At 38.7% G+C, this 24,152-nt stretch overlaps 1 protein-coding gene across 2 annotated transcripts; it reads right to left on the minus strand.

The window, feature by feature from the left end:
- On the minus strand, positions 1–22,993 carry adss2 (adenylosuccinate synthase 2). Of its 2 annotated transcripts, XM_067515897.1 has the most exons (13): positions 22,714–22,989; positions 13,401–13,503; positions 12,036–12,104; positions 11,907–11,957; positions 11,665–11,731; positions 8,871–8,978; positions 7,813–7,894; positions 7,596–7,722; positions 5,281–5,435; positions 4,659–4,783; positions 4,424–4,521; positions 3,382–3,531; positions 1–3,034 (listed from the first exon to the last, which is right to left on the minus strand). In XM_067515897.1, exons 1-13 carry the CDS (start codon positions 22,900–22,902, stop codon positions 2,982–2,984), a joined length of 1,377 nt encoding a protein of 458 aa, XP_067371998.1. In that variant the 5' UTR covers positions 22,903–22,989; the 3' UTR covers positions 1–2,981. The 2 variants fall into 2 exon arrangements, 1 of the variants encoding a protein (XP_067371998.1); XR_010915186.1 differs by lacking the exon at positions 1–3,034 and having other exon boundaries at positions 3,396–3,531; positions 4,659–4,862; positions 22,714–22,993.
- Between the last annotated feature and the right edge of the window lie 1,159 nt (positions 22,994–24,152).

Raw genomic sequence — 24,152 nt, forward strand, 5'->3', positions numbered from 1 at the left:
AAGAGTAAATGGATGAGTTTAATGTGTTTTTTTTACACCTCTCAAAACCCCACCAACATTACAAAGATGACCTCTGCAGCTAAACATTGTTTAAATGTACAGAACCTAAAGTTTACAGAGAAATCAAATGTCATGTCAGGATATATGTTTGCAGAACTGTGGTTTTTCTTTAGTGAAAACTAATTAAAGCATAAAACAGTTCGTAAAGGAGTTAAATGATGAACAAGAGTCAACACGCATTAAGCAGTTTTGTGTGTGTAGCCTAAAACATTCATTTAATCTTAACCAGATGCCAAGGAATCTCTGAAATTTGGCAGTGAGAGCGTTTCCCTGCTTACCTCCCTCGCCTCCACCACTAGAGGGCTGAGAGGAGCAACACTGTGTTTTATTATCAAACAGAGCAACTTGGCTTCTAACCAATGGAAAACTGACTTAAAGCAAATACATACATGTTATGTTCATACTAGAATTATGCATTGGAATAAATGTCCCAAAATGTGTAACTGAAGTTTATGATGTAAAACAAAAACAAAATAAAGACTGATTGACCGGTCTTCAAAAGTGTGATTTAAAAAAGTTTATGCAATCCAGTTATTATAATATGACTTCAATATGGAACAATTACTTTTCTAATAAAGTGGTTTAACTGATACATTTGTGGCAACCAAACTTTCTGCACATAGTTTTGTTTCAGATTTTCTTTTCACCTTCATCTATAATCAGACCAGACATCTGGGGCTCATTAAAGGGGCACTCCACCAATTATCAAAATATATTTCAGTTTGCAACCAGAAATCTGTGAAAACAGCTCATCTGTGGCAATCAAGGAGCTTTCCAAAGCATAGATAAACACTCACTGGCCACTTCATTAGGTACACCTGCACAAACTAATGTAATCCAATACATTAGATTATGCAGGTGTACCTAATGAAGCGGACAGTAGTATATCAAAACTTTGCTTCAAAGTTGTGAGTAGTATATCCATCTTGAAACAGCGACATCAGCCAAACCCCTGATCATATAAATAAATACACATATAATGCAAACACATTTTTATTTTATTGTCAATGCATAGTATTTAATTTGATTTGCTCATGTAAACTCTGACAAACATTGATAATCTAACATATTTCTACCATCTTTCTAAACCTTTTGTGGTGACTTCTTGTGCCTTAAATATATAAGTAATCTACGTTTGGCTCGTGGAGAATTTGAAAGTGTTAGGCGCAGTCAGTATGATGTGATGGTACTACAAATGGCTGTGGCACCTGGACTCCTGAAAGCTTTATTAGGCTTCAAATTTTACAGATATGTGGAACGTAGAGCTTTCTTTCTCACTGTGTCAAATTAACTAAAGAGTGTGGAAAAGCGGTGTTTGCACGCAGGAAGGAATGGGTTGAGAATATTGTCAGGGGTGTTGTGTGATAAAAGCGTATCAGTGAGAATGAAAGGAAAGGTGTTTAAGACTGTGGTGAGACCAGAGATGTTGTTCGGCTTAGAGACGGTGGCACTGACGAAAAGACAGGAGGCAGAGCTGGAGGTAGCGTAGCTTAAGATGTTGAGGTTCTTTTTGGGAGTGACAAGGATGGACAGGATCAGGAATGAGAACATCAGAGGGACAGCTCATGTTAGAAGTTTTGGAGTTAAAGTCAGAGAGGCCAGATTGAGGCGGTTTGGACATGTTCAGAGGAGAGACTGAATATATCAGTAGAAGGATGCTGAGGTTGGAGATGCCAGGCAGGAGGTCTAGAGGAAGACCAAAGAGGAGATTTGTAGATGTAGTGAGAGAGGACATGAAGTTAGTTGGTGTGAGAGAAGAGGATGCAGAGGATAGAGTTCGATGGAGGCACATGATTAACTGTGGTGACCCCTGAAAGGGAACAGCCCAAAGGAAATGAAGATGAGGAAAGAATTTAAACAGCAGAAGATGTGCTAGTTTTTACATTTTATTTTTAAAGTTGTTTCTTGTGACTCCCCTGACCCTTTTGAGAATCCCTGGAGTACCCCTTTAACACAACCCAAATATCTGTTGGTAGACACTTTACCAGAAAGATGTATTACAAGGTCTTAAGAAATCAATGGTAATAATATTGTAAACAATGACAAGAATGTGTATGAACAGATTTTCATTTGAATTCTTATATTAGATTCTCTGTACTGAAAACTCACCTGCTAAAATTAAACTGGAAAACATGAGCATAGTGTGAGATGACATGCATCATTTCAGCAACAGAATTCAGTGGAAGCAATCTCAAGCTACAACAATGTCAAAATGACTTTTTGGTTGAATGACAAGGCAATATGACAAGTAATTTGTCTAATGACAAAAAAAAAGAAGAAAAAAAAACCCACAAAGACACATTTAAATATTAAAAGATCCCTTTAACATGTCAGGATATACACTGCACCTGGCAGAAAAAAACTAAATATAAATCAGCAGGTATCTAAAGTGCAGAGGTTAAAACTTTTAAACTGATTTACACCAAACTGGCACAGCGCATTTAAAACACACAAAACATAATTGAACATATGGACAGTTCCTCCAGGCAGCGATCCCCTGTCTGTATCTGTGTGTGTTTCTATACGTCTAGTTCATTCCCAGATGTCTGCACTCAACCTGATGACAGCTGGTGTTCACTTCTAAAATAGAAAGCTACAACACATTAGGACAATTTAAAGATAGACGTGGAAATGTTATTCTAAAAGATTACAACTGTTAAAAATCCAGACGGAGACTTTGGGAACCGGCCTGATGGGCGTCTGATCCAGAGAGGTCCAGATTGATGATACAGTGGTAAAGCGTTAAGAAGAGACATGATGGTCGTGTCTCTGCCAAAGAGTTGAGACAGGTAGATAGGCTGTGTGTGTGTGTGTGTGTGTGTGTGAGTGTGTGTGAGAGAGAGAGAGAGAGAGAGCGCGCGCGCGTGCATGCGTGTGTGTAAGATCGTGTGGTCTTTGCTTGCGTTTCCCGCTTCCTCCATTTAGAACAGCTGGATCATGGACTCCCGAGACTTGCCCACTCCAATCCATTTGACTGTGAAAACAGAGAAGCAGAGGTGTGGGTGCTCATCTCCCATATCTGGAGCCTGGATCTGTAAAATCAGTCTGTGCCCACACTCAAGAAACAAGCTTACGCAGACAGAAACAGCATTTACAGACTGTAAATCCGCACCTGTCGTTACCTAAAAATGCTATTATCGTATGTAAAAACAAAAAAGCTTGATGCTGGTAGATTTCCATTTGTATGTCACCAATTTATTCTATAGATTCTATATTATTCTGTGTGTGTGTGTGTGTGTGTGTGTGTGTGTGTGTGTGTGTGTGTGTGTGTGTGTGTGTGTGTGTGTGTGTGTGTGTGTGTGTGTGTGTGTGTGTTCATACCAGGCACTCCCACATGCTCCTCAATGAAGTGAACATATTTCTGAGCATTCTCAGGCAGCTCCTCGAAGCTTCTAGCAGCTGAGGTGTCGCTGTTCCAGCCGGGTAACGTCTCATACTCAACTTCCACACGCTGCAACACCTCTTGATTGGCTGGCAAACAATCAATGAGAAGCGTTGAGTGAAAGGGGAGAAATAACACCATTAGCTTTACAGGAGATGGCAATCAAACAGCCACAACCCCAGTTCAAATGCCTGATGCTAAAAATAGGGGGAAAAGTTTTGCTATTTAAGGCAGAGATGCAGCATCTCCACTTTCTCACTGAGAATGACCTCAGTCCTTATGGTAAAACTTAGTGAGGGTGTCACCCACTTTTTCCACATCATTTGTGGGTTCTGTATGAGAGAAAGCTAAAGTTTTCTTTAAATTTTAACTATTTACCTTTACTTAAGACTAATTACACATGTCTTAGCCAGCAGACTACACCACCGCTGAACTAGAAGGTGTTTTATCATTAGTGTGTTTTATTTTAGTTGACCTCTAGCAGCTGTAGCAGTTATAACGGGAGACAGCCATTTGTTTGTTGTACTCCTCATTAACACAAGTTGGAATAAATGGGCATGTTATTATAAAGTAGGTCTCAATGTAATATTTTTAATGTTCCATTTGTCACACTTTAAAAAAATCAAACCCACTGCAACACTTACAGATTGTATAACAACTTTACTGTTATTTGTCACATTTTCACATAAAATGTGTAAAACAAAGAAATTCAGAATATTTCCTTAAACCAAAAACTTTGTCTCTAAAATGGGTCAGCTCCACATTTATGGCACACCTTAAGACCAAATAACTAAAAGAAAAAACAAACAAACCAACAACAACAACAAAAAAAAAATAGAAAATGATGTAATAACATCCTCTACTGTTGTCTCAAAGTAGGACAATAGGAAAGAAAGGAACAGTTTTTAAAAAAAAGTCTTAGCTTTTCAATTATTCTTTACTTTAATACCTATACAGCCACTCATTCACACACCAGCTCACCTGGAAAGTGAGGTATAGTTTGGTTGTCGACTTGGTATGCTACGCCTACTTTAATCTCTGGGAACACGTCAAGTATGTCCAGCTTGGTGAGTGCTAAACTGGGAGGGAAAAAGAAACCAGAAGGTTACAAGTATGTACCCCCAGACAGCAGAACTTCATACTGTATAGATACAATAGTTCACTCTGTTGAACGGCTTATAACCAACAATAATCTGAGTAGACAGAAAAGACTCACGCAGTAAAACCATTGATCATGTGTGCATACTGGATGAGGACCAGATCCAGCCAACCACATCGCCTCTTCCTGCCCGTGGTCACGCCCACCTCCTTCCCCCGAGTCTGAAGAAGCTCTCCAATCTCCTGAAGACAAGAACTGCCCATGAGGCCTTTGCTGCTGCTGCTGCTGCTCCCTGACTTGTTTGAAGAGCTTTATAGTGTTCTATGAGAGGTTTTCACAATTTACATTTGTGAGCATGTCACAGACTTTTTTGACCTTCACAAACTAAGTTAACTTCAGCCAGTTATTGGCATAAGTGTAACTAGATCTCCTCTGTGCATTGCTTATGGAAAAAAGTCAGCACACCCTGTTTTGAACATGAAAATATGTGAAAATACTTTTCACTGTATGAAATAAAACAGTGATACTCATTGTGACAATATAGTGTAAAGACTTAACACATGTGACCTGAAAGTGGCACATTTTACAAGTTTTAAACAGTTTCTTCTTGTCAGCAACAAGTACAACAAGTAAAAATTCTATAGTCATTGACAGCCATATCCTGTACTGTATAAATCAGGATTTAGAGCACTAATGTTTCATGTTTGCATATTAATGAAGTTGCTGTTTCTCTGCTTACATTGTCCTGCTCTGAAGGGAAAGCTCCGATTCCCACTCTGGTAGTGTACGCCTTAACAACCCCGTAAACCTCCCCGACGTTCTGAGGTGGCATGCCAAGACCTGTACACACCCCGCCCACTGTGCAGTTGGAGGACGTCACAAATGGGTACGTCCCTGCAATGAAAAAGAGTGAAGTTCTCAGTGTGTTCTCAGATGCTTTGAGCCATGCAGCTGAAAACAAATGTAGAAAGATTCATCGAAAACAGAAAAGGTCTCACACTGTGGGTGCTCCCAATGTTGAGACAATTACCTCCTCCCAACACGTGAATGACAACATCCATTCTCTCCTTGTCTAGGGGACACTCACAATCTCAGTAAAACTGGCCAGAACTACATGAAAAAAGGTAATACTAATGCATACTAGGGGTGTAATAGTTTGAAACAGATAGAAAAATTGCAACACAAATGTCCATAGTCTCAATAGTGTTTGTTAATGTTCAAAACTTTGGCATTATTTCTTATTATAAATTAGAAACCATTACGTTATGAAATATTAGCAAAGTGCATTTTCTGTTAGCAATGTGCCCACGGTACCACAAACAGTCAGTGGATTTTTCTTTAATGTTGAAACAAACTATTCTGTGGCAACTTCTGGTTTCTTTTTCTTTTGTTTGTTTTTGTCAAAAATAGGTAATATTATCAGAGCAAGTAAGTTTAAGTCCAAACAAATATAAAGTATTTTTATTGTGTGTTATTATTCTGTGTTAACTTGTGATGCTGAAAATGAATACAGTTTCTGACTGGGACATTTATGGTCCTTTTTACTGCCTCCCTGAGACATTGTGTATTGGTGGGAAAATGACAATATCACACTTACAGTCGTTTTTAGAACATCTGCAATATTTTACCTCATGTCTCTCACTCCATTGCACCCCCTCCAACCCTCTCACACAGTGTGAAAACTCCTGGTGTGGAAGAAATAAACATATCTGAGCTACTTCTTATATAGTGGTTTGGGCTTGTTTGCCCAAGCACCTGTCATGACATATTTGATTAGTTCAGCTTGGACCCTTCGTAAAATGTGGCCTGCTTTCTCCTTTGATTACTGAACAGAGCATAATAATCGAACAACTTTAGATATACTCACTGGTTCATGACAAAACCCACATTCACACAATCAAGTGAAATGTTCACAACTACAATGCTGTTCTTCTTGTTTCACTAACTGCCTGAAAAGTAAACCTCCCCCTTTGACAGGAAAAAAAATCCTCAGTGCAGTGAAAGAAATTCTACTACCCAAGGCTGTCACTGATGGGATAACCACTTGACCCAGACTGACAAGAAATGAACTCTTAGTTATACAAAAAACAAAAACAAAAAACAAAACAACGAAAAAAGTGTGTGTTTTAACAACAGTAAACAAAATTAAACAAGGATCAAACTCCCACGTGGGGAGGCTGAAAGATGCTAGCAGATGTTTTCGGTGTTCGTACAGACACTCGTGTAACCAACAGGTTTAATCACTGCAGCAGCAGCTTGTTCATCAGTCAGTGCAGCAGTCGTGTACCCTGTGAAAGTGCCCTTGAGCTGAACACTGACTGCTCCCAAATTACACATTTGGGATAAGAGTGATGGCATCTATAAAGTTAAGGTCTGATGTTACTGTGACATTTAAAAATAGGTAATATTATCAGAGCAGAGTTTGTACAGTAAGAGAGAGATTATTTGATTATCATTGTACAGGGCTCTGTTTCCCGAGTTAAGTTATTAAGAGCAAGGTTTGATAAGTAACATTAAATTCAATCTGTGCGTCACAGCTCTGGATAATGACAGATCTGTTCTGTTACAGTGACATACTACAACATGTAAAAGATTATTGTGTTTAGTCTGGTGTGTCATTATCTGAGAGGAAAAGCAACTGTCATGCTTCTGAGAAAGTTTTTTGGATTTGTCTGTTGGCTGCTGACACAAGATGCCTCCGTGTACATGCATAATCAGGTGCCACTGAGGGGTTTTAACTTGCGTGCGCGTGCACGTCAATCCTGGATGCCAGTAGCAGTTAGCAAACTTACCATCATCCATAGTCTCAGCTCCAAGCAGGCTTTTGTAAAGAGCATCACAAAGCTTAGGGCAACAACACTGGGTTACTGTAGATGCACTGAATTGCTTTTAAAAATTACATTTATTCTTAAGAGTAGAGCTTGGCATAAAGATGTCAACTTATTTTCAAAAGGATAGCTGAAAAAAAAAAACACTATTAAATGAACTGACAATTGACATGCACATCACAATTAAGCACACCTTACTAACGCATGCACACAGTAATATACTGACCAAAGTCTATGTCCAGTAGTGCTGCATTGGCTCCCTCCACTAGGATCTTCTTGGGAGGACCATGAAGAGCCTCATACATGTAGTGCACACCGTCTCTCACCATGGGCTTGATCTGCTCCACATAGTCCTGTAAACATGTACGATTTGTTACTAGAAAAAAAAAAAAAAAGACAATTCACTGACATTCATGAATGCTTTAGTTTTTGTTTTTAAATACCTTTAACTTGACCAGCTCTCCTTCAACGTCAATCTCTAGAGTCGGGTACATTGCCTTGTACTGCTGGGCCAATACTTTGTACCTGTAACAAGCAGCACTGATCAGTTTTATTTAAGTGATAGCAATGTGTATCACGATGCAATGTCAAATAGAAGCACAGGAGAGTCTCACATAAGATATTTTGCCATTTTTACTGTGCATTAAAAATTCATAGCCTCTTATCAACCACTAATCCTGAGAACTAACCCCTGAAACAAAACAAGCTTAACAAGCATTCCTGAAATGTAAAAATGAGCCAAATAAGACCAGTAATGGGAAAGCCCACGTGACTGGTGCTCTGTTTGACCAGTGTCGTTCGGCTTTTAAAAAGTGCCCGTAGAAAAGCTATAGTGGTGGTGCAGGAGCAATGTCCCAGGAAACACATTTAAATCACAATGAGCCTAACACCACCAGGCATGTGTAAAAAAAAATATTCAAGCAAAGGGCTCTTTTTTAAAATAAGAAAAAAATAAATGCATATATATGCAATATGACAATCTCAATAAAATCTGTGAAGGCACATGTTGCTGTCAGATTACTTGTGGTGTGAAAGCTGTTTTTCTACCCCTGCATACTTGCTGCTGTGATCATTTTCTAGAGTTGTAAAATCCTGTCTAAGTGTTATGTATCTTCAAATTCCCTAATCGAACAAACTCTCTTGAGTTGTATTTCAAGGTAACTCGCTCCAATCAATGCCTGCTGGCCAAATGGCCGCTTGGACTAGAGTTCTTCCAGTCAGAATGCACGCAAGTCCCTAAAGAATTTCTTCAAAGGTTTGCAGAAAGGTGGCTGAAACAGGGGCAATAAAACTGAAGCAGTTTCTTTGTACTTTGGTTCAAGGAAAAGCTTTAATAACGGAAAAAGGCTGTAAGGCACGACTATATTACTCGAGACTCCAGTTAATTAGTAATCTTAGCTTACTGCCCAATAGTCTCTGAAGAGTGAAATGTTTAACATGCTAAGCAAAAAGGTACTAAAATAGTGATTTCCTTAAAACCCCAGAGTTCTAATTCTGATACCTTTCAGAGAACTGAGTGAAGTCAGCCAGCAGATCACATATCCTGAGACCGCTACGTGCGGCCTTAGCCGAGTACACTGGACCAATCCCCTTCTTTGTTGTCCCGAGGCTGGCAAAAATAAAACCAGAAGCAGCATTAATGTGTGATCTCAATCTAGATCCAGTTTTACAGTCATCAAATGTTATCACTTACATATTGTGAAATTGTCAAAACTCAATAACCAACCAGTAATAAGTGTTACAGGGCCAGAAGCTCAAGTGACCCAAGAGAATTAAAAGATAACTTTCAATCCTCAATCTATCATATTTTCAACAATCACCATATAGACACTAAAACCCAACAATGCCTGCCTGTATTCATGCATGTGTGTCAGTCTGCAGCCTGGATCAGCTTATGTGTCATCCAATAAAGCAGAGAGTCTTGCTGATTGGTTTTTGGGTAACAATAAAGGTCTACAGAACAGACAAACAAGCTAATCCATGATACCTGTAAGTAAAGGCAATTCATTGTTTGTTTTAGTCATCTTAAGTAAAAAACATTGACTCTACAGTAAACATTAGACATGACATGTCAGAGAAATAACTGCACAGAGACTGTAAGCAAGAGAAACACACTTAAACAGTCCAATGCTATTTCCTGTTAACCATCAAGTGACTAAAACCATTCAGCATTTTGACAGACTTCAAAACATGCTATATAATGATACAGTATAATCCCATTCTGCATGACAGAGTAACAGAAATGAAGCCCTCTTAAAAAAAAAAAAAAAAAAAACTTGCTAATGCAAAATCTTAATCTACTTAATGTCTTAAGAATCTTAACTACTGGCAACTACTGAAAGGTAATAATAAAATGAATTATCGAAGGCCAAGCACAATTTTCAAAGCCATGAACAATATCAAACACATCTATTTTTCAAAGATTTTAACACTTCCTCAATTATTATCTACAGAGTGTGATTAAACAGGCATGCTGCTGACTGCCAATTAGTCCAAAGGATGCAATCATTTGAAATCCACACCGATAACACTTTCACTGCACTTCTTTGTCAAAGTAGCATAGTGCATCATAATTATTAATGAGCTGAAACTTCACTGAGTCACAGCATAATATAGAACTTTATTAATAGAAATACATGTTTCTTGTAACTGTATACACAGACACACACACACACACACGTTGAAATTACGTTAAAAAGAATTTATCTTGGATAATGTATTATATATTTACACATGATACATTTAACATTTACAGTGTTAGCTGATCTAGCATTGTCCACTTTAAGACTAGTTTTAGTATTTACAAAACATTTAAGAGATGATTGACGATCTATCATTGTTCTGCTACATAAAATTATTTATTTTGGAATTATTTTCTCTAATGTTCACTGCCTTTTACAGGGAAAAATCAATGCCACTATATACCAACACTAAACACTGTTCTGACACCTGTTGACCATTGCCAGCATTTTTGTCACAGTTATAAAGTTAAGGTGTAAAGCTGCAACTTTCCATATTAATAAAGACTGAAGACAGGGGGGGGGGGGGGGGGATAAAAACTTTAAGTTGCTGGTTTACCAAACTAACTTGTGCAAAACTTTGTTTTTAAGCAAACATTGCTGACTGCTATGATAGCCCATGAATTCAGACCGACCGACTGTGGGACTGCAGTTAGCTCTGACTTCCAGCAGCACCACTCACATGATGCCGAAAGGTGCAGGAACTCAACCAGGCTGTCTAGCTATCTGCTGAAAGCTTATGACTGTGCTATTAAGGCAAAGGCAGTGCAGTGAAAACGCACTCTTTCTGTCACACAGACACACACACAGTAGACAACTGGGTGTTCAGACCTTTGGTTGCTGTGCTACTTAAGACAACCCAGCTTTGAGCAGAAATTTACTGGGTAACTCTTGAGCTTAATATTCTAAGCGCTCCTCAGGCTCGGCTTAGCATTCCTCACATACTGCACATAGGTATGGTTCACTGCCTGGGTGAGCTAAATTGTTTTACTATGATGTGGTAAAAACAACTGAGTACCTAGTTCCACTACATGAAATACTTTGTCTTTGTAAAACATCCAAATATAAGAGTGTAAAAGGAGGAAATGTATCAGCATCAACTTATTAGGACATAAGATCAAATCACATAACTTCATAGGTGTTCTTTGTCCAACCAGACAATTTTCTTTTCCCCTCAATAAGCTCCATGGCCAGAGAGTGGTCGCTGTTTGAATACTGGATTTCAACTGAACCGATAATGCATAAATAAGTGCAGATTAACCTTTATTAAACCTGCAGTAACTGGGGAAAACCTGTCTCTTGCTTGTCTCTAGCTGCTGAATGATCCACTATGTTCACCAGCAAAGTACCGTCTCTTCTTTAATACAAATGATAGAATAATCAAAAAAATATATATAATAATAATAATAATAATAAATGAATAATCAAAAATTATCCAGAAAAAAGGACAAAGGCAAAAGATAATGACTCACGGCTACCGTGAATACTTTTATATTCCTAAGAATAAATATATATATATATATATATATATATATATATATATATATATAATAAAATAATAATAAAAAGACTGTAAGAGATGAACAGCTGATTATGAGTGAAAAGCTGTACAAGCTGGAGGTTACACTGGGTGTCAGCAGTGACGCATACAGTCCCAGTCCTTGAACATGACTCAACTTTTTTATGGAAAAATGCAACAACTGATCTGATCCCTCCCTTTGTGTGTGTGCTTGCGTGTGTGTGCCGGCGCCATTTGTAAAGGAACTGGTTTCTTACTTCTTGCCTGCTTGCTCTTGTCTCTGCTGTTCCTGTACGCCATCAACAGCTTGGTGGAAGTCAAACACTGCGGAGGAGGCAGAGAGGGGACACACACTCTCACACACCTCAGAGAAAGCAAAGCTCACACATCCACATCCACACACACACACACACACACTCACACTCACACACTTCTTGCATGCACACTAAACAGTCACGCAGAATAAGAAAAATCCAGGGACGGACCTGGGAGAACTTACCAATATGGGCTCTGTCTGAGATGATCAACCTCTTCTCCCAGTCTTTAAGACCTGAACACATAACACACTTTGATGAAAGTACAGGCTCACTGTAAACTGCATATGTTTAACAACAAGTACACAACTCACTTTTCCCTTTGCGTTCATTCTTTTCTGCCTCTTCAAACAGGCCTGGAAGATGGATCACTACACCATTGCCTAAGTTAAATGAATAAACAAAACTGAATCATACGGAGTGCAATGAATGTGTGCAATAATGCATTTGTTTTTATATAAATTTACAGTACCTTGTTCTGATCTGCAGTTGGTACCCACTGAACATTTGCACACATGGTTAATGTTTTGGCTTGTGGCCCCTTAAAATACAGCAATGCCTACTTGAAAACTCTCCCAGCTGGTTATTGTGCATCTATTCATAATTAATAACGTATTTTATCAAAGTGAATTTTATCCTAGAAACTGTTACGATTGTTGACATTTTTAGGTGAAGTAAAAACTTCTTCATGCTCAAAAGTATCAACATGGCTCTGCAAGTTTACTTCTCATTACTTCTGTTAGACAGAGCTGGTCCAAACGATGCTTTTTCACAAGGGTATTAAAACATCTGGCCCTAATTATCTCTTTAATTGGGTTGCATTAAGTGGAGGAGATGAGGTAATTACTTTGGCCAAATTAAATCGAAGAAAAGTAAATGAGGGGTAAAAAACTCCCTTTCAATTATACTAGAGTCAGAATAAATGTTGGAGATGTGGATATAAACCATTTGTGTCTTAAAAACAGAAAAAAAACTAAATACAGATTTTATCCTGATACTGTGGGCCATGAACATGCATAAACACAGGGATAAGAATGAGGCTGTAATAATCAACATGCTCACACTACCACTGCTAACATGCAAATTTTTTTTTTTCTAAATGGAAGATGACTGCATTGACTGCAGGAGATGACTGCAGGACACAATCCACAGTGGATTAGGAACAGGTGTGAAACATACATCTCAACACTGATCCTAGGGTGTGTCACACTTCACACACCGTGTTTCAAGTCTCTGAGCCCGTGTAACATTGTTAATGTGTCACATGTCAAAGAAGAAAAAGCAGAAATATTATTAAGAATGGACAGATCATACTGCTGCCCATGTTAAATTGTAAATGTGTAGCAGGTTAGGGGGCCAGAAAGAATTGAAAAGACACCATTAGCTAATGAAGTTAATGCAGAGGAGTGGATTTGATGTGGACTGCAGTCTGGCTGCGAGTCAAACTCAATACACACGGTAGCGCAGTTGTCAACACGGAGGCTTTAACAGTGATGTTGAACAGGAGGCTACAAGGAGTTTCTATGAATTCATCAAGACAATAGTGAGGAAAGATGGCCTTGAAACTATGCATAACTATGTGTCATAAAACAGCATGTGCGTGGACTTCTGCGATTGTGCAGATCATACAAATGTGAGTCTGAATCTAAGTGTTTCTTGCATTTGTGTATATTACACACCAATGAAGGCAGTGACCTTGGGGTTGATGATGCCGCTGGGGAGGAGATGAAAGTCATACTCCACTGAGTCGACCACCACTGTGTGTCCTGCGTTGTTGCCACCCTGTAGGGAATAGACAGAGGCTGATGAAGGAGGAGGCAAACAGAAACACAACGAGGCATGAGGCTCTAATGAATGTTCTGAAACTTTGTTTGGCAGAGCTGGAAGGTGCAGGCTTAATAGTTTGTCGAGTAGCAACAAGCAACATACACAAACCAATGGTGGCAGTCTATTAGTACTGTACACTGTATCTGCTACTCTGAGCTGTTGCTTGGAGATTACTGCTCACTATGAACATAAAAGATGTCACTCCAATGTAAACTTACTGACTAATGTGTCTGCAAAGGGAAAGTTTAATGGATTACTGCTACTATTGAATTAAATGTGGTACACTCTTCTCATCTTTATTCCCCAAGTAAATCCTGCATCCTGTCAATACCTCTACCTAAAAAAAACAAAACTAACTAAATTCTTTGGATTTCCTGCTGTTCATACAGTACCTGTATATGGCAAATATCTCAAACTTTAACCTTAAAGGGCCACTTCCTACTAAATTACTTTTTTACTACATAGTAATAATATACACTACATTTCTTTGTACTAACATGGAAATAACTGTCCAGTACTCAACAACATCTTACGTAAACGTAGTCTCAATAGGAAAACATGTCTACTAATCAATGAGACCAGTTGGGAACAGTTTCCTACAGGAAAAGAATAAAGACTGTATTTACCGCTGATAACATGTGCTTGCCAAATGTGGGCCTGTGCATGATTTAGCACAGTGGAAAATGAAGATAATAATGCAAAAGCAGAGCCTAGAGGGGAAACAGTGAGTCCTAGGATGAGAGCATCATAATCTGACCTGCTTTGCTCCTCTGGTTTAGTTTCCAAAGTCAGCCAACTTATACTCTGCTGCTCATGAATTTAGAACGTATAAAGATGTAGATGGAAACACTAGAGGATGACATTAGCAGAGAAGAGAACACAAAGCATACAACACTATGGGAAGAAAAGAGGGGACAAATGAGTGAAGAAAAGTATTTCAGGTATTATAGTTGCTCTGATGATGATAACAGAGCTGCAGATCCATTCATGCCTCTGCAGCTTGCGTCACTGTTCATACCTCAGGTGCTAATTCAACTCAGTCTGCTCTGTGAGCTCTAGCCTGTGGATATAAATCAAGCCCAGCATGTGCTTTGACCACATGGGGTTATTCCTGGCCACAGCAGAACCCTGAAGGTGGAGAGGGGGAACAGATGCGGCGGGGCAGATGCCTCTCCTTTTTAGGTACCATGCCATCCCCCGCAGCCCCTAACTTTGGTTTCTATACAGTGCCCTGATTGGTCTCCCATCATAAAACAGTCAAGTTTTGATTCTCACCAGCTACTTTTGTGTGCTGTGTGCACTATTGTGGCACCAATGGTTATAAACTGTGTTCTGAGATTGATGAGCAGTTGTGTTACAAACAATTTACAGAAACGTGTCTCCAAATAATTGATAATCATACTGGTTATCTGTCTGAGGTCTCTTGACAGCACCTGAAAGTTAATCATATTTTGAACAATTTGTAATGTAGTTTTTGTGAAGGTTTGAGGTTTTTCCCTCATCTGATTCTACCCAGGCCTACGAACAATCTATGTTATAAGCATTCAGACTGGGAAGCTATAGGTAAAAATTAGGTAAATTAGTAATACAGTTCCTTTCTGCCTGCTTTTCTTCTAAACTATAGAGAACTGTGCAGTCTAGGCCACTAGACTAGGCCAGTTTCCTCTAAGGATTTTGTCATCCCCCTGCTGTTTACTTAAGAATCTTACGTAGCTTTCGAACCGGTTTCCTCTTAATTATGTTTCACGGTCTTTCACTTCAGGAAAGTGTCTTAGTTTGTCCAGGTTTCTTCCATTTCTGAATTATGGTCTTCACAGTTGGTACTGATATCGCTGAACACTAAAATATTTTTTACCAACTTTACTTTGAGTTCCTGAGAAAGCCATTTCCCTGATCCCATTTTTTTGTTGCTCTCGGCAAACTGCTTGAGATTACCCCTAGAGACCTACGCTCTTGCAAGTTAAGTGGTAGCCCAGTTTACCACACCTGGTGCCACTCATCAAGCATTCAGTGTTGACAGCCATCTTTAAAGATCATACATATTAAGTTAATGAAGTTATTTACCTAGAAGATTTATCAAGGTGGACTGAATGCAATTTTCATTAATTTACAATAACTTTCTTTTAATGCATTGTTGACAATTTTGGTTAATTCTGATGAATAATCCATGTACTAGCTGAATGTTCATTAAATATTATGGTAGTGACGAATAGCATTTTTTACTCTTTACTATATATGGCAACGCTGCAACTAAACACTTGTTTATGTTTCTAGGAGTTACTAGCAACATTCTCATTGATTTATAGCCGTGTTTTTGGCCATCTGATCCAACATTCACTCAGCTTCTAGGTTGTCTAACAATCCCTGGGGGAAAAATCCGGGCTCTTTAACAACTTAGTGCTCCACTATATTTACCAACTAACCAGCTAACTCTGTCCATCTGCTGGCAGGTATTTTCTCTAAAAACAACTGTGCCCAAAACTGAAGCAGTGAGAGCACTAAGTGAACCAAGTAAGGTAAGGTAGGTTTCCAGTCGGACAATTAAACAATGAGCTGTGTTATGACCCAAGTCATTATGTGTGTTATTGTTATGTTGTCTTTTTCTCCTCCTCCTGTGTTTTTTGTATGGGTGTGTTTTGTGTGGGTGTGTTTTTATGTGGGTGTGTCTGAGGGGGTGGGGTTGAGCCACAGGTAGTCCATTGGTCCATTCAAACTCAATGTTGCCACCTGATTGGACAGGATGGAGCGTCCTTCTCCATTTATAACCGATGACAGCAGCCCAGCGGTCCGACCTCTGCCACTCCCATCCAACCCAGCATTCTGTACGCGACTACTGGACTTACAGGGAGCTCCGCACTTTGTTTTGTAATTTGGAATTTTCTGTAAAAATTGTAAAAAGAACTCATTGTAAATTATTGAGGACCAAGTAGCCACAGTAGGAGTGAGAAGCCCTTTTTGTTCCTACCTTTTCTCCTGTTTTGGGCTAGGAGTTCAGGCTAGGCACCCTGTCCTTTGTTTGGCATTTATTTGGTTGTGTAGGTAAGACAGGGATGGTGTTAGAGTTTTTGTTTGTTGTTTTGGGCATTGCTCACATCCGAAGTTAATAAAAATAGCTACACATTACAACACTTGGTCTGGTTTTGATTGGGAATGAAAGCAGTGGTGGCACACATCGTGTTATGTCTAGGTTCCCCTAGACCAGGGGCATAACAGCTGAAACTTATTATAAAGCTCTTTAAAGAAGATGGAAGCAGCAGACGCACGGGATAATTATCTATGGGTTCATCACTACATAATAATCTTTCATTCCCTCTTTGCCTATTGTCATTTGAGACAACCACCAGCCAGACAAGTGGTTTGTCCAAGACAACAGCATCACATTACCTACTTTACACCCTGGTACTGTCTAGTCATCAATCAAAAAAACAAAACAAAACAAAAAATACTAATTACACAACACAGTTCAACAAAAACTGGTGTAAATTTAATCCACCAGATAACGCCTGCAATCAAACACATGACCTGTGTAACATTGTGTCTCTGAGCAACAGTATGGTAAGAACAGAAACCACCTCCTGAAAAGGTTCAAGATCACAAGTGCAAGCCCTCACGTTAGTAAAGACCTGTGCTTTTCAATTATCAATAAACAAACTCAAAGGCAGGTCAATGTGCAGGCAAAGAGGAATTTTTGCCAGACAGGTTTAACTGCTGTAAATAATATAGTATTATGAGAAGGTGACTCTCTGTCTTAAGTCTTGAAAGAGTGAATGGATGCACTCTTTGTTTACCAAAATGTCCAGTGAAAAGGGCTAACACATCATGATCAGATAACAACTCCACGAAGTCTAACACAATTATTGCGTGACAATGCTGCCTCCAGCTGAAATCATATTAACATGTATTACTAAATTTGCTTCCTTTTCTGGCCAACCCCAAAAGTATTTTCTAGATTTCTCAATTTATTGTTTTGTCCAAGCTGAGGTCAAATAACTTTTTTCCTTAGTGTGACAAAGTGAATGAGAACATTCCATTAGTCTCTAGCTAGATCCTGGTCATGCTTGTTTTTGTTGGTGTGACCAAATTCTAGTTTTAATTGGTAATGTTCTAGGCACATACTATCCCAGGTTTGTTTGTGTTTAGCATTGCATTGTGTTACAGTTATTAGCATTATTTGGTTAAAATAAAACATGACAAATATTGTTTAAGTTGGTGGTATAGATAGAGGTTAGAGAGTTAAACTAGTTTTTCATAGTACTTTCCATGTTTGAGGAGATGAAGGGGGGTCATTAGTCATTAACGAGATTAGTGATGTAGTGTGGTAAGACCAAGTAAGAGGGGGGCAGGTCTAAGAAATTGTTGTGTTCTTTAAGCCGCATAGTGAATATGAAATTGATGTAATCTGGTAAAGTAGATGATAGTGTGTTTGTTTACATGTATATTGATAAATGCCGTGGGTTAATATGACTTCTTGTGTGTATTTTTAGGAAATGGTGAAACCCTGTGAAGAAATGGTTCTTCCTAAGAGTAGGCTAGAGCTGTAACCAAAAGTTATTTTGGTTATTTGTATACATGTTTTTGGAATTATGTGTATCACAGTGCATCTGTCTTGTAAATAAAATACTCTTTGGTGACTGGATGAAGCTCCACAACTTTGCCTCCTACTCAATAATCAGACACTTTGGTCAACACACCGTAACACTTAAAAAAAGAAAAACAAATTGTATTTTTCCTTAGAAAACAATTTAAATGTTAATGAATTATCAAAGTATTAATTTTCTGTTAAGCAACTAATCCATTTAGTTCTAAAAAATTCTTATAAATAACATTGATTTCAGAGACCACTGTACTATTATTATTCCTCTTAATGACATTGAGAGCAGTTTCTTTTTTGTCAGCTCAATAAACTGGTTGGGACTTTAAAGTTCCAGAGTCAGTTCAAATTCACCTTCTTTCCACAGCCACATCTAAGGTGCACAAGACTAACTATCTGCACCATTTATACAGATCATGACGTAAATATACAATATTCCACTATATCGACTAACTTGCCATCAGTCTCCTGAGAAGCATTTTGAAGCTACATGCCCATCTTTCAACTGTAACTCAAACTGTAGCTAGTTCTGGGACTGTAAGGAGCACCAAGCAAGATTGCTGGCAAAGCCCATTTTATAAAAAGATCAACACTATCTGCTCCTGCACTTCACTGCTCACTCACACATCAACAAGTCCCTAATGAATGTCTGTACTCCAATCGTAATGTATGGAGAGGACTACTGCAATAAAGTGGTTTATTTTTACATGTCACCTGCTGGGATAAAAGAAGCTGGGAAGCCCAGGAATCTCTGTTATGCCAACTGGTTATCAACAGAAAGAACAGTGTTCTGATCGCTACAGAGTGAGTACGAGTAGCCAATAGATTTGCCAGAAATTTTTTTTAGGAATGTGTTATTAACCAGGGTAGCAGGTAAATAACACTTATCATTGATGATAATTCTACACATGATCCACTAAATCTTTGAAATTACATAAAAGTTAAATATTTCTAAAAAGACAAAATTTAATTGCAATAAGTGATTATTAAAACAGTTTCAACTACCTAATTGTAAAACTCGTGTCAAATTCTTCTGGAACTAACCACATATTTAGTTTTTACCCTGCCAAGATTGTTTTTATTCTTTAATCAAAGACTTTTGGTTTAGACTCAAGACTTATTAAGACACTATTTTTGTATGGCTGCTTACAATAAGATTGACATTTTTAAACATAGTCTACAGCAATGTTAAGGAGATTTAAATTGTGGTACTGCACAGCAGAGACTGACTAAAGCCCACATATAGTTGAAATCAGTCTGACAAGAGTTAATCACCAACAGTTTGATAGTAATTTAATCACATAAAGTGATTAAATTAAACATGAAGATTAAACATGAAGTGTTATTTTATCCAAGGAGTTAGAAGAAATTGACAAAAGGAAGACTGAAACCTTGCCAGGAGGACAGAAACAAATGTAACTGCCGGATTGTTAACTAAGCAACTCTTTTTTGTATATTATATTATTATATATATATATATATATATATATATATATATATATATATATATATATATATATATATATATATATATATATATATATATATATATATATATATATATATATATATATATATATATATATATATATATATATATATATATATATAAAAAAAACAAATGCAAGTAATGACCACGTTATTTATGTGAAATTAGCATGTCACTATTTGAATAAGAAAACAGTTAAAATGTTTTTCTTATTCATAAAAGTCTTTCACTGTGCACTGAGTCTATATCAGGCAAAGACACTACAGCTACAGCTTTAAGGGTTCTCCTGCAAAAATAGGAAGTGCTCGACACAGTTTAGGTAAGAGCAAGATAGATAATGCAAAAACATAAGGTTGCTATAATTTCAAGCTCAGACAAGTTGATTGAATACACAGTGAGACAGCAGAGGACAAAATATCACCAAACCCTTTCCTGGAGCAGATTAATTGTAAATGGAATACATGCTCCAGGCCACCACAGCAAAGGCTTTTTAAACACATTAGGCATTGACTCAGTCCTCCCTGTCCTGCCTTCTCTTGTGATTGCACCTATTCCTGTTCATAAAGATCAGAAAATGGTTTCTTCCCCCTAAAATGTGCAAAGTGTAGAGAAACCCCAGGCTGTGCCTAAGGAGACCCCAAATCATGAGACAGCAAAGTCTTAAATCCAGTTTTTTTGCATCAGGAAATCAGACTGCATGCAAATTCAATATGGTGGCAGGAGTTGAAGCACGGAGCCATTGGGCACAACAAATAAAGAGTATGTAGAGGGGTCAGATGGATATTACTAATATTACAGCTTATAACGCTAATTGCCTGTTACACGTGTTGAAACATTAAAAAGGTAAAAAAACGTGCCAGTAACTGGAAAATCCGATTCAAATCTCTTTATTCATGTCGTACCAAGGTTTCTGTAGGGCTCACCAAGAGAAATTTAAGACTTCAAAACCTTGAAATCACATAAACTGTCAGTTAACGCCTAGTTCCCCTTTATACCTCCCAAAGCATCGGTCGCATGACAGAAAGCTATAAAATATTGACCGTTAGCCACTCTGAGAAGATAAGCATCACAACTAGCAGGACTGACAGACTTTGCTGCAGAGCTGATGTCCCCACAACAGTGTACGGAGTGTTTTAGACACTCAATTCTTTGTTTTTTTTACCGTTTTGGTTCAAATGACTGAAATCATTAGCCCGATTACCAAAAAGTTGGTAGACCACAGGAACTTTCCTGAACAAGATCCAGTAACCATCACAATGACAGACATCCAAGAGAGGGTCTCAAGTATGAAGAGCTGGACAGCACCAGGCCTTGACATGATCCATGCCTACTAGTTAAAAAACCTAACCTCACTCCATGAGTGCCTGGCACTACAAATAAACAAGGTGCCAGTGGATTGAACCCACCCTGAATGGTTAACTGAAGGCTGCATAGTCCTGCTCCTGAAGGACCACGAGAAGGGAGCAGTCCCATGCAACTAAAAGTACGAAGGCCACAAGGAAAGCAGCTACTACCAAGTACCTAGGAAGAGTAATTTAAAAAACAATATTAAAAGAAATTTACACAAAGTGCGGTTAATTACACATGCTTCCTCCAGGTCATCAGGTATCCCCCTGGCATAATAAGCTGGCCAAAAGAGGGGATAGAGGCCACTGACATCAAGACAAGGAAGCTCACCCCAAATTCAGCACCCTGACACTGTACACTAAGCAGAAGGAAGGAGGCCAAGGATACGATGTCCATGGCTTCCAAAAAGAATTTTTGAATTTTGATTCATCTGACCACATAACAGTTTTCCATTTTGCCTCAGACCTTTTTAAATGAGCTTTGGCCCAGAGAACAGAGCAGCATTTCTGGATCATGCCCTCATAGGGCTGAATCTTTTGAGGATATACTTTGACGCAGGAAAGTAGAAACATTTTTCCCCCCATTTCTATTAACGACTCCCTGCAAATGGGTCTTTTTCGTACAGCTCTTCAGACTGCAATTTTTGAAAAAACAAAAAGCAAAAAGCAGCTCAGATCCATATACATACAGTAGCTACAGACCCATTTTCTATCCCCCTCTTTAATCACAATTTTAGAGAAACCTTGGACTTGTTGCATGTCAGCTTCTGTATTGCTTTTAAAACTTATTTTACTTGTTTTTAGAGCACTCCATGGGCTTACACCAGCCTACCTATAGGACATGCTTTTAGTCTTTGCTCTCAGAGTCTCTGGCACAGGTGTTTTAGTTATTTTGTTATTCTGGGACAATCTGCCTGAGGATCTCAGAACAACAGAAAATATAAATGTTTATAAATGCTAACTGAAAAACTACCTTTATAATTTAATAACCTTTTGAATAAACTATTTTATGTGCACTATTTATCCATTGCATTTAATTGCTTTATTATTTCATATTTTATTTATTTCAAGGGTTTTTGCCCTCGTTGGGTATTCTCCGTCATTAACTTCAGTGATCTGTAAGATGCTATAAATGTAAAGTAATTTATTACTCGATATGAACACCACTCTATAATTTTTAAGCAGACTTGAACATTTGTTAAGCTGCTTCCATGTAGCAAACACAGCCTGAGAGACCACGAAAACACATTTCAATAACCGATGTCAGCTGACACCGGACGATATTAATTATCACTTCTGAGAATGAATCCAAACCCGAGCTGCTGCTCACATCGGAGCAGCCCTTTCGCTCACAAGGTTAACTGCTCCAACGTGGCTAGAAAAGCTCCTCCGAAGTGGGGCACCTGTTCATTCCATTTCCCCCCTCTTCACATTTCGTGTCGTGTGCAGGCGACAGAAAAGACCGCTCCTCACAGCAGTGGTTGAGTGTGGAGCTGTACGCAGCTAGCAGGAATTCAAGGTGACATTAGCAAAACACTGACAACAACACACTGACTGAGATAACGGTTAGCTAGCGTTAGCGAACTAGCGCTAGCTTGCAGGAGCTGAAACCAACTTAACGCCGGGTGGGGGCGGGGGGGTGTTAGTACGTGAGCTACCGTTACCGGCGGGATTTCCGCGAACTAGCTTAACCGGGAGCGGACACCTAACAAGCGAAAGCAGCATGAAAGCTAACCAACCTGACATCTGCACACCATATCTGCGTCTTGTGCCAGCAGATCCACAACTTTTCCCTTTCCCTCGTCGCCCCACTGAGCCCCCAGCACCACGGTCACTTTGTTCCCGACGGCCGGTCTACTTCCCCGTCTCGTGGGGCTGTCACTGCCGTTGGGGGCCCCGGCAGGTTCCTGACTGTCACTTTCCGACATTTCTGCTGGTTCCCGGTCTCTCACTGCACTTGTGCACCCTTTCGCGCGGCGCTGCTGCACCACAGATATGTGATGGGACTGGGGGAGGCTCTGCGCTGAAGTCAGCTTCTGATTCGATAGTTTTTTAAAGGGAAACGTTACGGAAAATTTAAAGGGCCGTGGGATGCATTTTGCGATCCACTTGTTAAATGATTCATGTGAAATGATGTTTACAATAAAAGCAAGACTACAGTAGCAGGTGGACTACAAAGATGACCTAAAAACACAAGACCAAGTCTTGACAGGCCTAAAATACTTAAAGGGAGTGTACAAGAGTGCATCCTGTTTAACACACTTTTAGATTTGTGAAACCTTTATTTCAATGTTTAATAAATAGATTTTAAAAATAGGCTACGACACAGATCTGGGTGGAGATTACACTTAAATTGTATTTTTTTGCGTTTAGAGAGTTACTCCACAGACATAGTTCCACAGGATTTGTGCAAAATGTAAGTTTCCCTTAACTTCCCCGTCAACTCATGACTACGAAACAAACTTCAGCATCGTGTCTGACGCAGCTCATTCCGAAATTAGCTCATGTTTTCTTAAAGGCTGTCCACTTGATTATTCTTGTGATTTTATGCACTTAGTGCACAGAATGTTTTGGAAACTGGCAGCAGGTGAATTCCGTGGATCGTTTGTTCCGTCTCTGAGGGCCCTTGTCACTGCTCTGAAAGTGTGTTCAACTAGGAAGTGCTGGGCAAACCCCGCAAAAGACCACAAAATTCACTAAAGCAAAGTATCACATAAGCATGTAGGCCTATATTGACTATTTAGCTGGTTTGTTGTACAGGTGACTTTTTCTGCGTGTGAAAATAAGAAAATCTCCGGAGAAGTAGTATTATATATACAGTTGAATTGAATTATTATCATATCATAGACCATCATATCATGGTCTGAATGTTTCCATTAATTATCATTTGATTGTAACCTATTAAAAAAACAACAACATAAAGTTAAGAGTTTAGCGTCAAAGAAAACTGAGAAAGTAGTTAAAATTAATTAGGGGGAAAAAAAATCACATTTGAGGGCCTGGTAACAGTAAATTTTCTCATTTATGTATATGTTTTTTGCCTAAAAACAGGCAGCATACATTTGAAGAAAACGCTTGAAGCTCTTAAACTGCATTAGATATGTTGTATCTTAAATTATTTAGCTCCCTCCAGTGGTGACCAGAAATGCATGCAAGTGCCCTTCTGCTCACATTATGG

The sequence above is a fragment of the Channa argus genome, chromosome 1, assembly GCF_033026475.1.
Source record: "Channa argus isolate prfri chromosome 1, Channa argus male v1.0, whole genome shotgun sequence".
In the NCBI taxonomy this organism is placed as follows: Eukaryota; Metazoa; Chordata; class Actinopteri; order Anabantiformes; family Channidae; genus Channa; species Channa argus.

What these genes read in the sequence shown, in the direction of transcription:
- adss2 (XM_067515897.1), bottom strand. Translation starts at nt 22,902, where the DNA reads ATGTCGGAAAGTGACAGTCAGGAACCTGCCGGGGCCCCCAACGGCAGT. An exon ending in ATATGGTGTGCAGATGTCAG is followed by an intron (nt 13,504 to 22,713) that starts GTTGGTTAGCTT and finishes TATTCCCTACAG; the next exon opens with GGTGGCAACAACGCAGGACA. An exon ending in GGAGCATGTGGGAGTGCCTG is followed by an intron (nt 3,035 to 3,381) that starts GTATGAACACAC and finishes CTGTTTTCACAG; the next exon opens with TCAAATGGATTGGAGTGGGC.